Source organism: Ailuropoda melanoleuca, chromosome 14 (genome assembly GCF_002007445.2).
Source record: "Ailuropoda melanoleuca isolate Jingjing chromosome 14, ASM200744v2, whole genome shotgun sequence".
Lineage (NCBI taxonomy): Eukaryota > Metazoa > Chordata > Mammalia > Carnivora > Ursidae > Ailuropoda > Ailuropoda melanoleuca.
In genome coordinates this window covers 70,135,751-70,150,858 of record NC_048231.1, presented here as the reverse complement: position 1 = coordinate 70,150,858, position 15,108 = coordinate 70,135,751, and the positions used below count along the sequence as shown (strand labels likewise).

Genomic DNA, 15,108 nt, shown 5'->3' with positions numbered 1-15,108 from the left:
ATCCACTGATGGACACTTGGATTACTTCCATCTCTTGGCTATTGTGAATAGTGCTGCTAAGAACACGGATGTGCAAATACCTCTCTTGAGACTCTGCTTTCAGTTCTTTTGGATATATAACCAGAAGTGGGACTGCTGGATGTGGTGGTTCTATTTTTAATTTTCAAGGAACCATCATACTGCTTTCCATTAGCAGCTGCACCATTTCATTCCAACAGAGCACAAGGGTCCTGATTTCTCCTCATTCTCATTGGTGGGTTTTTGTTTGTTTTTATGTAGTAGTCATTCTACTGGGTGTGAAGTGACATCTCCTTGTGGTTTTAATGTGCACTTCCTTAATAATAATGTTGAACATCTTTTTCTGTGCTTTTTGGACATTTGTATGTCTTCTTTGGAGAAATGTCTATTCAAGTCCTTTGCCCATTTTTTTCAACTGTGTTGCTTTTTGGTTTTTTGTTTTTAGTTGTTGAGTTGTAGGAGTTCTTTATATATTCTTTTTTTTTTTTTTTAAGATTTTTATTTATTTGACAGAGCGAGACAGCCAGCGAGAGAGAGAACACAAGCAGGGGGAGTGGGAGAGGAAGAAGCAGGCTCGCAGCAGAGGAGCCTGACATGGGGCTCAATCCCAGAATGCCAGGATCACGCCCTGAGCCGAAGGCAGATGCTTAATGACTGAGCCACCCAGGCGCCCCGTGGAGTTCTTTATATATTCTGAACATTAACCCGTGTCAGGTTATAATTAGCAACATTTTCTCCCATTCTATAGATGGCCTTTTCACTTTAATTGTATCCTTTTATGTACAGTGCAGAACTCTTGAAGATCATTAAAAATCACTGAACTACCATTCAGTCAAGAAATATCTTTAAGTTCCTGGCTCTGCCCAGGGCACCGCACGCATGCTCAGGAGGATGGGAAAGATTGTGCCTATGGAGCCATGTAGGGAAATAACTATTGAACATACAGCCACAAGGCCATGTGGCCTGAGTGCTGAAGGATGCAGGTGTAGAATTGAGGGGAGAGGTGAGGGGCTACTTCCAACTAGGAAGTTCAGGGAAGGCACCCCAAAGGAGCAAGCCTGCAAACCTGGGCCATAGCAATGAGCCCGCGAAGAAGGGAGGCAGAGTAGTGGGGGATAGCGGGAGGCTCCACCTCTAACTGGCACCCTCAAGTTTATTTTACCAAGATCCCCAGGCCTCTCCTGCCAGGACTGTCAGAAATCAGCCTGCGCATTCTTATGCAGCCTAAAGCAGAACCAACGTCCTGCCTCCATCAGTGAAATGTCTTACATGTGTTCATCACTCGTGGGCTCCTCGGGCCTGTGCTGTGGGCCTGCCACTGCCTTGCCTGCCCTGGCCCAGCTGCTGACCCGGGGGCCTTGGAGGAGCCTGAGCCGGTCCATGATGAAGTCCCAAGAAGCTAGCTTCTGCATCCAACATTTCCAGCTGCGTAGGGGAACAGCTCTTCAGCTCCTCCTTACAGCTCTCTCACCTTGGAACCGTGAAAATTATGTGCCTACAGGCCAGACCGGGCAGACATGAGACAGCCCTGATTTTGTACTTAAAATCTCTCCCCCTGCGTGAGGCTTTGTCCCTTGTCCAGCTCACTGAGCTTAGATGATATCTCCCCCAAACCCCTTGCTCCCATGTTACCTGACTCCTACAGGCCCCCACCCCCAGTCCTCCGGCAATGGACTCCGTTTGCAAAAACCTCCACTATACAGAAGGCATTCATTCCTGTATTCTTCACTCACTCGGCAAAAGTTTGATGGGTACCTCTCAGAATTAAAGTCTGTAGTGGTTGAGGAAGGCAAGGTAGATGGGGGGGGGATTTTGGAAGGCTGTAAGTCTTCCAGAATTTCATTCTGAACATTTTTGAGCACAAAAGTGGTCCCAAGAGATAATTTAGGTAGGTCTCGCTAATGGCCACAACCAGGCTGGATGGGTGCTAAGAAATGGGAGTAGGACCAGCTACAGCCTCCTGCAACCTCCAGGCTTGAGTCACTGAAGAGGAAAGTGGGCGCTGGCAGGGGCATCACCCAGTGCTCACTGGTGAGCGGCTCCCCACGAGGCCCAGGCTCAGTCCTGGGAAGCCAGCAGTCAGTAAGGCAGCCTGTGTGCCTGAGAGGCCCCGGTAAAGCAGAAGGGTCCGCAGCTGGATCACCTCCCCCACACTGCACAGTGCTGCAGGAGGGGGCTTCACTAAGAGGTTGAGGCTGTGAGGGAGAAAGCCCCCCAACCCGGGTCTCCAGACGTCCTGAAGAGAAGGTGCGGGAGGGAGGGCAGCATTCCATAGGCAAATGCTGGAGCTACAGAACAGCTCAGAAAACTACAGAAGCACAAACTCCACTGAGCCTGGAGCACCGGCTGTGGCTGTGCAGGGGTAAGGGGTGGGGACGGGGAGCGAGGACGGGGAGGAGGGCCAAGCTCTGCAGCCAGGAGGGACAGGAAGATGCCAGGGAACCCTACAGCAGAGTGGCTGAGTCAAAAGTGTGCCTGAGAGCCCAGCAGCACGGAGGAGAGGCCTGCGGGGAGGCTGGCCGGAAGTGCTGGCAAGGAGCAATGAGGGCCCACATGGCACAGAAGGGATGGAATTCATCTGGGGACTGAGGGAGGACTGGCTCAGGTGACTCAGCACTGTTGGGAGTGGATGCCTTGGTGGATGCCGGGAGGAGAGGGCTCAGGCATAGGCGGACAAAACGGTTCAGGACATCAAAGTGGAGATTGGGGCTCAGGGCTCAGGAAGGACAGTGTCAGGGTGGGAGACACAACTCATGAGAGATGCTTGTGGAAAGGTCACTCCCTAGGTTCTGAAGCATTCAGGGAGAGGCAGCGCCCTGGGGAGAGCAACATTTAAGCGGCGGCTACCTCCGTGCCAATGACTGGTGAGAAGGTGCAGGTGGAGAGGGGAGGAGAGCCAGAGGAGAACACCTTGGGATACTAAGGCTGACAGGCCGGTTAGGGCAAGGGCCAGATTGGCGAATGTGCTGGCTAGGTGGTGGTGTGGCGATCTTAGTAAGACAATTTCATTACCTTGGTGGGGATGGAAGCTCCATTATAATGGTCAACTTTTATTTTTTTTAGATTTTATTTATTTTAGAGAGAGAGAGAGAGAGAGAAAGAATGAGCAGGGGGAGGGAAAGAGGGAGAGGAAGCAGGCTCCCCGCTGAGCAGGGAGCCCAACATGGGACTCAATCCTAGGGCCAGAGATCATGACCTGAGCCGAAGGCAGAGGCTTCACCGACTGAGCCCCCCGGGGTGCTTCTATAATGATCAAGTCTTAAACAGCAATGAAAGGTAAAGGTTTTCCTACTGGCTAACCCCCGAGGCTTCTTGATCCTGGAGGCATTTGGGGATTGAAATTACGATGGATCAAATTTCCTGCCAAGTAGTTGGGATGGAGGGTGGGTGTTTCAGAGGCTAATCTGGTTTGGATGGAGAATTTATTATTTCCTCCTAGAGTGAAATGCATCCTTCTGTAACAGTGAGAACCTGCTAGCTGAGATCCTCTGACACCTGAGAAATGAGAAGGGAGTCGACAGAGCAGGAGTGAGACAGCAGCGGAGCAGGATTCTCTCCAGAGCCTGCCAGGGTAGAAGTTCTGGGAGAAACAACTTGAAAGCAGTGGAAAGATCAGAAACCCTAGGAAGCTCCCTCCCCTACAGGGACAGGAGACCTTTTCTGTGAATAGAAGCTAAAAGGGCAGGACAGAATCCAGAACAAGGCTCCATTATATCTAAACCCCTAATGTTCAAAACAACAAACCCCCACCAGCCAGTACTAGGCAGACCACAGGAGTGACAGGGTGGTGGGACCCAGAGGGGTAACTTTCCTGAGGCTGTTTTCCTGGGGTCTCAGCTTCTCCCCGTGTTCATTCAGGGGCAGGTCTGCTGGACAACCTTCGTGGTCCCTTCCATGTCGACACCTTCCCTCCTGCTCTGTGCCTCCTACCCCTTTATGCTACCAAGACAGGGAGAAGATCTGATACCAGTCATTCTATTTACTGACTAGTGGATTACACCGAATCCTTCCTCCACCAGCCAGCCATCTGTGTTGTCAAATTTACTCACCCTTAAATGCAGCAAATATTTGACAATACGCTGCTCAACACACTGTGCTAAATGCTGTGGAGAGCAAAAAAACAATGATGCCCCACGTTAGGCTCTAGCAGGCCTGGGTAGTGGGAGTTCATCAGTTGCCTAGCCAGCACCCACTGCCCCTCTGACTTTGCTTTGGAAAACCACCCCACGTAGAGCAGCCATGTGGTCCTAATGGGACGACCCTGCCTCCAGCTCCAGAGTCATCCATGGCTCTTGCCACATCAGATGGGCAGGCCTAAGCCACTCAATGTGAGGTTCCCTCCCCCACACCGTCGTCTTCCCCCCACCGCCCATTGTGATCAGGTCAGGATGTTTAGGTCAGAGTAAAGCTAGGGACTTAATGTTTAATTTATTCCCTTTGATATGAGCAAGGAAATCTGTAACTTCAACAGCTGCTTTCATCCATGGGGGAGGGCAGCCTTGGAAGAAAGCTGACCCCTGGAGAGGTCAGTTGAGAGTAGAGAAAGGGTCACAGCGTGCTGATGAAACCATACTTGAACTGTGTCCTACCACTGGATTGCTTTCAGTTACGTGAGCTAGTAACTCCCTGTATCATTTTGAGGCAAACTATCTTACTACAGGAAGACTCTAATTGACATAATGTAAGATAGATGTAAATAAAAGAGAGGGAAAGAGAATGCCATTAAAAATGGTAATACTGTGGAATTCAGAGAAAGGAAAGAATACTTGAAACAAGGGGATTAATAAAGGCTCTATGGAGGTGACATGAACTGAGTTTTATTTAACCCTAACAGTTGGTGTCTTATAATACATATCCAGACCCTGAGCTAACACTTTTCATGTGCTGGCTCATTTAGTCCTCCAAACAACCCTACAAGGTGGCTGCTTTTTACAAAATGAGACTAGTATTTGTTCTTTCTTCCAGAATAAAGCACCTCAATTCCCAGCTGAACACATGGCCCCTGTAATAAAAATTTTATTTCCTAGTTTCTCTTGCAGTATGGCCACAAGACTAAATTCTGGCCACAGTGATTAAGCAGAAGTGTGTGGACTTCCAAGAAGTTTCCTTAAAGCTAGGGACAAGCCTTTCCTTTCTGTTGGCTGGAATGCAAAGATCATGGCAGGAGGCCAAGCAGCCATCCTGGATGGTGAGGAAGCCACACACTGAGGATTACAGATAGCAAAGAAAAAGAGCCTGGGTCCCTCATCATATTGAGAAGTATCCCTGCCTGACCTGGTCTGCCTACCTTGATTTCTTTTCTTTTTTTTTTTTTTTTAAAGAAAAAGAGAGAGCTCATGAGCCAGGAAGGGCAAAGGGGAGGGAAAGAATCTTGAGCAAGCTCCACACCCAGCGTGGGGCTTGATCCCACAACCCTGAGATCATGACCTGAGCAGAATCAAGAGTTGGACGCTTAACTGGGCCACCCAGGCGCCCCTACCTTGATTCCTTTTGAAAGAAAACTTCTACCTTGAATAAACCAGAAAGAACATTTGGCATTTTCCTTCTCACACAGCTGGATGGAAGTCAGGCTGATCCACGAGTATTATCTCCACGTAGAGCTGAGGGTAAACGCTTACCCATACTTACTGCAGCAAGAGCCAGGATCAAATGCTTCCGATTCCTCCAGTCCACCTTCCAACCCCCACCTAGGTGCCTTGAGAAACACACGGGAGATTGTATAAACATAGTTTACAGAAGGCCTGGTATTCCTTAAACCACCCAGGATTTTCTGTGGTGGCCAGAACTTCTAATTTAAGAGAGAGAGAATGAGTCTGTCCTTCCACTTTATTCCTGAATTTGCAGTCTCCCTCCAATTCCCACATTCCCCCTCTGGAATCCATAACCAACTCTCCTTTCCTGAGGCTACTGGGAAGTGATCTGGCTCCATGCTGTACAAGGTAAAAATGTACTCAGAACAATCCACTTACCTCCCGAGTCTAGGAAAGTTGTACACGTCAGAAGACGACAGTTGCTTAGACTGGCGCTCAGCATCAATCTGAGCTCTGATGCTGTGAATCAGGCAGAGAAGTGAGAGGTCGGGGAAAGGGGCAGGGCAAGTCAGGGACTCTGAAATACTCCTCCACGCCTCTGGGGCAAAGTTCTAAGAGGTCATTTTTGCTTTAGATATGATGAACAATGTGGTTCATAATACGGTACGGTTCAAAGGGTACTCCTTTAGTAGACTAAGAGGCGTGTAAAATTATAGTGTATGTGTATGAATTACAATGCAGACCGCCCCACTGTACAGCAAGTCCTCTGAACGCTTACTGAATACTCAGGTGGTTACCGAGGAAGATGCTTCAGGACAACTTATGAAAACTGTCTAATACAAACCCAACTGACAAATTAAAACAATAACCATGAATTCCGTCTCTCTGAGACTAGACCTATTTTCAGGGAACCTTAGGGGGTTGAGTTCTATGCATGAAAAAGGTTCTAAAACACCGAGTTAGTTCATTGAATCTGCTCTGGAGTCCTGCACGCATGGGATTCAAACAAATCCCTGTGTGCCAATGGGGGTGAAGACTCAGATCCTTTAGCTGATAAGCAAGGAAACTGTACTTCAGGGCATCCTGGTTCGAGGCTGGGAGCTCAGATTCTCACTACTTTGGTGTATGCATGCACACATGTGCCTGAGGGCATGAGACAAGTTTATACACATTCAATAGTCTAGAAGTGCACAATCCAAATACGGATGGCCACTAGTGACATGTGGCTAGTCCAAATTAAGATGGGCTCTAAATGTAAAATACACTTCATATTGTACAAGGACTTTATAAAAGAAAAAGTATAAAATACCTCAACTATCTTTTATGTTGTATATGTGAAATGATACTATTTTGGATATGCCGGGTTAGATGATGTCACTAAAATAAATTTCACCTAATTGTTTTATGTAGCTACAAGGAAATTTTAAATTATTTACATAGCTCAAATTATATGTCTATATTTCTAGAAATACTCGATAGTGCTGGTCTAGAAATCTTGATTTAGACAAAATATCACAACTCCTTTGGAAGCAAAATGTCACATTAGATCATGGCAAACTCCAACCAAGAAAATCCTCACTTCCCCCCTTTCAGCATATTTATTATGCACAGTATTCATTTCATTGCCAATTTCCCAGATGACTCTGGGTCAGGGAAAGCCTCCACTCTCGTGCCAATATTCCCCCAAGCTTAACCTCCCTCCACCCAACTCCCAAAACTCCCAACTCTTGTGGCGCACGTCCCAAACTTCTGGCACACCCAACATTCTGTTTCTAGCATCTTCTTCTTCCTTCTGCTCCCACTACACACTCACCCTCAAGAGCATCCTTTCTCTCATGATTCATGTATGTGACTTCACACCAACTCACATGAGACACAACTCTCCTTTTCAGTCCCTACATCTATCAGAGTAAATGTCAGCATAGCCTGCTTTAAGTCAAACTGTAAAAGAAGAATCAATCTATGTACTTTTAAAGAACACAAGAAAGAACTGACTGCAGTTCAAATTCACAACTGCCTGCCAAATTCCTAGAATGGTGGGTGTGTACTGGAAGAAAGGTCAAGACCACACAAAGTGTAGTCTGTTAAAATAAAAATTGAGTAATCTAGGTTTTATCTCTTTTTATTTTCTATGTCCTCTCTTTGAAGAGAGTAATAAACAATGAAATGTCCTAAAGAAGGGCATATGAAAAGAAAAGGCCCAAAATAACACAAAATTAGGCAAATTCACTCATGAAGAAAGAAAATAAACGAGACTCGGGACGCCAGGGTGGCTCAGCTGGTTAAGCATCTGCCTTTGGCTCAAGTCACGATCCCAGGGTCCTGGGATCGAGTCCCTCATCAGGCTCCTTTCTCAGAGGGTAGGTAGTCTGCTTCTCCCGCTGCCTGCTGCTCCCCCTGCTTGTCCTCTCTCTGACAAATAAATAAAATCTTAAAAAACAAACGAAAAAAACGGAGAGAGGTTCTTAATCTGGGACACATGGATGCAGGTCTGAATCCCCGAAAGCGTGGGCCTGAGGTTCTGAGGGTGTGTGCATACGAACATCTGTGAGGAAAGAGTCTGCAGCTTTCATCAGATTTCAAAGGGTCTGTGATCCAAATAGTATTACTGCTATGGGACTTAAAAATGAAACTCAATGAAATTAAAGGTGAAGAAAGTCATCTATTTACAGGATACATATCCTAAGACACCAATGACAACATGTCCGTGGTTATTAAGCCCATCACAATGCACATCCGTTAACTCTGTAGATCTTCACAGTGTGATCTTCACCACAACTTGCAAAGTGTAACCACTCGGCGCCTTCTGCTTCACTCTGTTCAGTTTTTCCATTACAATTCTTCCAGCATAATTTTTTGATAGCAAGTGTATGACTTTGACTAAAACAAAGATAGAGAAATCATGAAAGGAATGTATGCTAGGACTACAAAATATTTTATCTATGTATTAATTTAATTACCCTGCCCTTGCTATTAATGTTGTTAACATGAATGGAAGTCAAAACCTGAAAATCAAAATGTACCAGTCTTACAAAGAGCAGAATCAGACCTATAAATACAGAGAACAAACTGATGGTTGCCAGAGGGGAGTGGGGTGAAGGGCTGGGCGGAGCAGATGAGAGGGAGATTCAGACTTCCAGGTATGGGATGAGTAAGTCACGGGAATGAAAGGCACATGAGGAATACAGTCAATGACACTGTAACAGTGACATAACAGGGACAGATGGAAGCTACACGTGGGGTGAACGTAGCGTAACGTGTAAACCTGTCAAATCACTAAGTTGTACACCTGAAACCAATGTAATGTTGTATATCAACCATACTCAAAAATAAAATTGTAAAAATTAAAAAGTACAGGTTTTAGAATACCATCACTAATACTTTAGCAATTTTATTCTACACTTGAAAACATCTTACTCTACTTAAAACTGTCAGACTAAATATCTTATTTACTGACAAAGGACATTACCAAAAAGAGCAAGAAACAAACAATGAATTCTTGTCAAATTTTGTTTAAATGATCAGTAGAATTCATGAAATGGCTGTTAAAATCAGTCTTTCAGATAACATTACTAAATGTGTTTCTTTTTAAAGAATTCCAACTTGCAACATATTCAAAATTATTTTATTCTTTTGACATCCCTGTGACACAGATGGACTCTTACTCGCGTTTTTACTGCTGGGTAAGGAAAGATCTAATCAACTGCCCAATGAAACAATCTTGGTCTCCACTGTGACCTCTAACTGCATGACCCTGGGCAAGACACTCATATTAATGCCCCTTCAATCCCATGACAGGCCTAGAATGCTACTAAACATAGATTATTAAGAAATCCCTATAAAAACATAATACCCTCTAAAAATTTAACCTCCAAAACCAAAGAGGAATAAAGTTAAAAACTTAAGTAGGTTTTAAGGCAGTAAACCCTGAAAACAATATCAGAGCACACAAATTATACTTTCAGATGCTGAGAGCCCACATGTCACCAGATGCACTCTCAGGATCAAAGGGAGGAATGAAATAGAACCTTGAGGTAATGAAACACATTTTCAAAATCAGCATACCAGAACCTATGCAACCATACGACCGTGAGCCCGTGCAAGTGGCCACTCTGGAGGCTACACGCACTTCAACAATGCTACTGTACATCAGTGTTTCCTGAAATGCTTCTCAAGGCAGTGCTTCCATACTGTGCAGGCTATGACTTCAACACTATCTCAATGATAGTGCATCTTTTGTGAGTTTGACTCTAATCTGATTACTGAGGGTAGTCAAGAGTCTTCAGGAGATGAGCTTTATTAATGAAATCAATGCCAAACTTTAAAAAAAGTGATGAAGTGAGTACAATTATAAAACGTATTTAATTGGTTTTCTTGAATCACTTGTAAGCTGGTTCCTAAAGAGAAGTTCCAAAAATATTTTAAATGACACCAACATGACTAGAATCTCGTTTGTTATTGATAATATTAAAGATATACCATTTCACTGGAGGAATGGTTTGAAGTAGTGACATTACTGAAACAAGTATCTATAGTACAGCTGACCCTTAAACAACACGGGTTGGAACTGCACGGGCCCACGTACACATGGAATTTTTCAATACATACAGTACAGTACCATAAATGTATTTTCTCTCATGATTTCTTAACATTTTCTTTTCTCTAGCTTATGTTTATGTTATCACTAAGGCTTCTAGTCAACAGAAGGCTATTAGTAATTAAGCTTTTGTGGAGTCAAAAGCTAAAAACACCTCTAACCCCCACACTGTTCAAGGACTAACTGTATATAGTGCTTCCCAGGGGAGCTATGTTGAGGAACAGTACCTTTTTTCCTATGTAAGCTTTAAGATGGTGGGGTTTTTTTTGGGTAATATTCCCTCTAAATCTAGCATGTTAAGACAGGGAGTTTGGGGGAGCCAACCTAAAAGGCAATGTTTGCTGTATTACCTTTGCATCTCATTATTAGCAAAAAGTTTCATTTGAAAGGTACCTGAAATTTGGTAAGTGGGATATTAACAATCCAAATAATATAATGTGGTTAAGTCATGAATTAGTTCTTACAAATCTAACACCACCACAATGACAAAAAAAATCTTAAAATAAAAAATACAAATTCTGTGCTTGTCCCCTTCCCATGCTTTCTAAGGGGCTTCCTGCCAGTATCCCGCATTCAGGATCTGCGGAGGAGAGCAAGCACCATGGCAGGGCAAGCTAAAAGGAAGGAGAAAAGAAGGGAGGGGAGCCCAAGAAGAGAGAAAATTTCAAATGCCTGGAATATGGAATTTTCACTGGAGTACTTCCCTCTTCGGTAAGCAACAGCATGAACTATTTTAATTGCTAAACCCACCATCAGAGGTGGGAGAGAAGCCAAAAGGGCAGCAGGAACAAAGATTAATTTTAACCAATATAATTATTACGAGCGCTAACATGCTTTGCCAATAAGGAGACAAACCCCCGTGGATGAAATATCTTATAAAAGACATGTGCTCACAGGTCTCTCTCCACTAAGCCCACCACTTTCATCATGATACTATCATTTGAAATTGTATTTGACATTCTATTTTGAACAGTGCAGATATATGAAGGTTGAAGAATCCAAAAAAAAAAAAAAAATCTGACAGAATGAGGTTAGTGATTTTTTGATAATTTAGACATTTTTAAAGAATAGTTTGGGTTAAAAATCAGATTAAAAAAACATCCTGCTATCTAAGTGGGTGAGGGTGGGGAGAGGGTTATAAATGACAGGTGCTCTAAGCCAGCTCAGGCGGCAAGAGCCCAGGTCTGGGGCATGAGGCTCAGGGAGCACTTACTGTGCATGAAAGCAGGCATGTAACTTTAAGGGGCACCTGACTGTTTGCTCCACCATGGGATCTGAGCTGAAGTGTTCAAACACGAGATGAGGCTACCAAAACACAATCTATGATATTTCAAAAAATCACCCACATTTTAATCCAATTTTATTACAAATCTACTCTAGTCACTTTCTAGATGACATCATATGAAAATCACTTTCATCTCAAATGTGTTGTCTATAAAGATACTATGCAAACAAGCAATCTGTTCAAGCAAACTTTTAAAAACCAAGTGCAATACAGTAACAAACATCAATCTCAAGAGACTACCACAGTACCACTCGGTGGTAAGCACAATGAATAGAGATTTATGTCCCTCTCCATGTAAATGTGGCATAAATTTGCCACTAAAGACAAACACTACATGATCTCACATAGAGAATCTTTATAAAATAAAAACAAAAACTCATAGGAAAAGAGATCGGATTTATGGTTACCAGATGCAGAGGGTAGGGAGAGAGGGAATCAGAGGAAGGTGGTCAAAAGGTACAAACTCCCAGTTATAAGACAAGTAAGCACCAGAGACGTAACATATGACATGATGATGACAGCAGACACTGCTGGATGATGAATGGGGAAGTTGTTAAGAGAGTGGATCCTAAGAGTTCTCATTACAAGGAAAGACTTTTTTCCTATATTCTTTTCTTCTTTCCCTTCTTTTTATTGTATCCATATGAATAAATGGATGTAAACGGAACATACTGTGGTAACGTTTCATAATGTATGTAAATCCTGCTATACGCTGTAAACTTACACAGTCACTTATACGGATCACTTCTCAATAAAACTGGAAAAACACTGCCACTAAAACCTCGATGCTTCGGGCGCCCATGTGGCTCAGTAAGTTAAGTGGCCGACTCTTGATTCCGGCTCAGATCAAAATCTCATGAAGTCCTAGAATCCAGCTGTGTCTGGCTCCCCAGCAGAGTCTCGCTCTCTCTCACTCTGCCCCTCCCCCGGCTCACGCCCGCTCTAATAAATAAATCTTTAAAAAAAGATCTACAAAAGAGCAACTTATTTTTTAAAAATTAATTAAAATTCAATGCTTTATAACAAATACAATTATAATTTATATAATTATAACAAAATCTAATTTGACGGAAATAAAAATAGTAAGAAAATACCTTTGACTTGTTTCTACACAGTGGGTCCAGTCATTTATTTCTGGAACTTGATCAGTCTTTTTCCAGGTGTATAAACGAACCTTTCCACACTCTAATCCTACTGCAACAACGTATCTGTTTTTAAGGGAGGAGGGGAAGACAGTGATTAATCAGCATGAATTTTTGTTATCTCCGTCATCACTCTAACAGAGTTCTTTACCATGTTCCCAACTTCCGTGGCTTACAAAAGGCTCTGGTTAGAAGTGCCAGCCAGGAGAGAGTACACTGCTCCTACCGCGCCCTCATGGAGCTGCCTCTCCGTCAAGGATGCACAAAGTTTTCCCTCTGACCTCTGCTGGCAAAGCCCACAAGCCAGTGTTCCATGGCTGGCTGCAGGGGTCCTCATTCTACCGCAGACACTTGTTACCGAGAAAGCACCACAGTTCTAAATTTGGTGAAATAAAGACCTTTGAGCCACACTCCCAATCCCCATTTTCCTACTCTGCATATCATCAAGTTCTATCAATTTAACAATTCTTAAAAGAAATGTGAGCATTATGAAAAAAATAGCAACTTGGAAGCTAAGAGAAACCAAGAATGAAAAGATAAGAGGGCTACATATTAAGAAACCAAGTGTTAACAAAAATGTAAAACAAAGCCCCACTCAGAGACCGACCGTTGGGAAAGGCTGAGCAGCGGGCAGACACTGACGGCCGTCACTGCTCCACCCACGTCCAGGACGGAGGAGCAGGGGCCGATGCTGTGCTCCACGGAGTCCTCACTGGAGTCGCACTCGCCCCACACAACCACCTAACAGAGACAGACCAAACTCTGTCAAGCTTTCTCTTTGCAAGGCTTCAGCAATGCATTAGAGTATCGATGGCACAGATAATGCAACATATTCACTCTAGCATTTAAAAAAATGCTTCGTTCACGGGGCACCTGGGTGGCACAGCGATTAAGCGTCTGCCTTCGGCTCAGGGCGTGATCCCGGCGTTATGGGATCGAGCCCCACATCAGGCTCCTCGGCTGTGAGCCTGCTTCTTCCTCTCCCACTCCCCCTGCTTGTGTTCCCTCTCTCGCTGGCTCTCTCTATCTCTGTCGAATAAATAAATAAAATCTTTAAAAAAAAAATTGCTTCGTTCACATTTGCAGATGATGTTCCAGGATTTCAGAGTATTTTAAGCATCACAGAGAAGCCACGGTGTGGCAGACAAGTCTCTGAGACCTCAATTACCTAAGTGTGCTGGTCCAAACATGGACTGCCCCTGCCCGGAGACCAGGGATTGTCTAGCCCACTCTCTTATACTCAGGAAACCAGTTCTGATCCAGGGAGAGTCTATCGGTCACATCCTCACCAGGAGGCTCATGCACGTCTCCAAGAAGTTACCACGCAACACATGGGGACCTATCAAGTCCTGGCTCTTCCTCTATACCACCAACTGCTGAGGGAAACAACTCAGCAGTCAGGAGCAGCTAACCTTGATGATACCTTGTGGAAGAAGTGACACTTCCCTGCAAGTGTTAGGAGTTAGTTGGACAGTTAGGTGGTCAGGGTCCCCAAGAAGAAAATATGGAGTCAGGACAGCTAAAATAAAATAGCACTGACATTCTGCTTTGCAGCCTTGCAGAAGTGACTTCTGCAAAACGTCCTAAAATAAGACAATTAACCAGAAAGTGCTTGTCAATATCACGGGCAAGGAGCAGTTAAGACCTAAGCCCCCAGATGTCAGCAAAAAAAGGACCATTAGCACGTGGACATTAACCTAATAGGTAGACAGATATGTGACCAAAGTCCTGATTGGCACAACTCAGCATACCCTGATTGCTTAAAAAAGTTCTGCAAAAAACCTCATAAAAACCCCTAAACTTAGAAACTCGGAGGGCCACCCTCTCGGGTCCCCCTCCCTCTCTGGGAGCTTTGTACTCTTGTTCAATAAACTCTGCTTCGCTGCCCACCACTCATCTGGTCTACCTCTTCATTCTTCGAAGTGGCGTGACCAAGAACGCGGGCACTAAGGAGGCACAAAATCCTCTAACAGAAGCTCACGCCTCCAGGGGGGGTGACTGGTCACAAAGAAACAGAGAGGGAAGTGCAGTGGATAACACTTGCAAAATCCAGACCAAAGCAAGATTCCAAGCAGGAGGCTCTGACCAAGTAAACCGAAGTGCACTCCTGAGAATGTGTGGTGGGTGACGCTCTGTGTGTTTCAGGCATGACACACCCCTGGGAGCCACAGCTGGAGCACGTGCGAGTGCGCGTGACCGTGGAGGGCAGAAGCAGTCCTGCTTCCTCGGTGGCCAGCACAGAAGCCCCAGGGAAGAAAGGAACCAGCAAATGGACACAAACGAAGGTCTAAAAGAAATGGGTTTAGAGGCTGACATTTCAGTGTTTCACTGAGTGACAACATTTCCAAGCTAGTCCTCTGCTTCAGTAATTTGTACCATGACAACTGGAGAGAGCAGGGAGAGAAAAGGAAACGCCCAACTGTCTCACCACCTCTGATATGCAAGCACTCAGAAAATGGAAAGGGCAAGACAGCATGGTACTGGCACAAGAACAGACACATCGACCAATGGAACAGAATAGAGAACCCAGAAATG

The 15,108-nt window shown here is 44.6% G+C and overlaps 1 protein-coding gene across 1 annotated transcript in view; it reads right to left on the bottom strand.

The window, feature by feature from the left end:
- Positions 1 to 8,191: 8,191 nt before the first annotated feature.
- ELP2 (elongator acetyltransferase complex subunit 2) overlaps positions 8,192 to 15,108 on the bottom strand; it is a 43,935-nt gene continuing 37,018 nt past the window's right edge. Inside the window, exons 20-22 of the mRNA XM_002924667.4 lie at positions 13,181 to 13,314; positions 12,526 to 12,639; positions 8,192 to 8,429 (exon numbers count right to left, since the gene is read on the bottom strand). Coding sequence (XP_002924713.1) covers positions 8,273 to 8,429; positions 12,526 to 12,639; positions 13,181 to 13,314 — 405 coding nt within the window. The 3' untranslated portion in view covers positions 8,192 to 8,272. The remainder of the gene's footprint in view (positions 8,430 to 12,525; positions 12,640 to 13,180; positions 13,315 to 15,108) is intronic.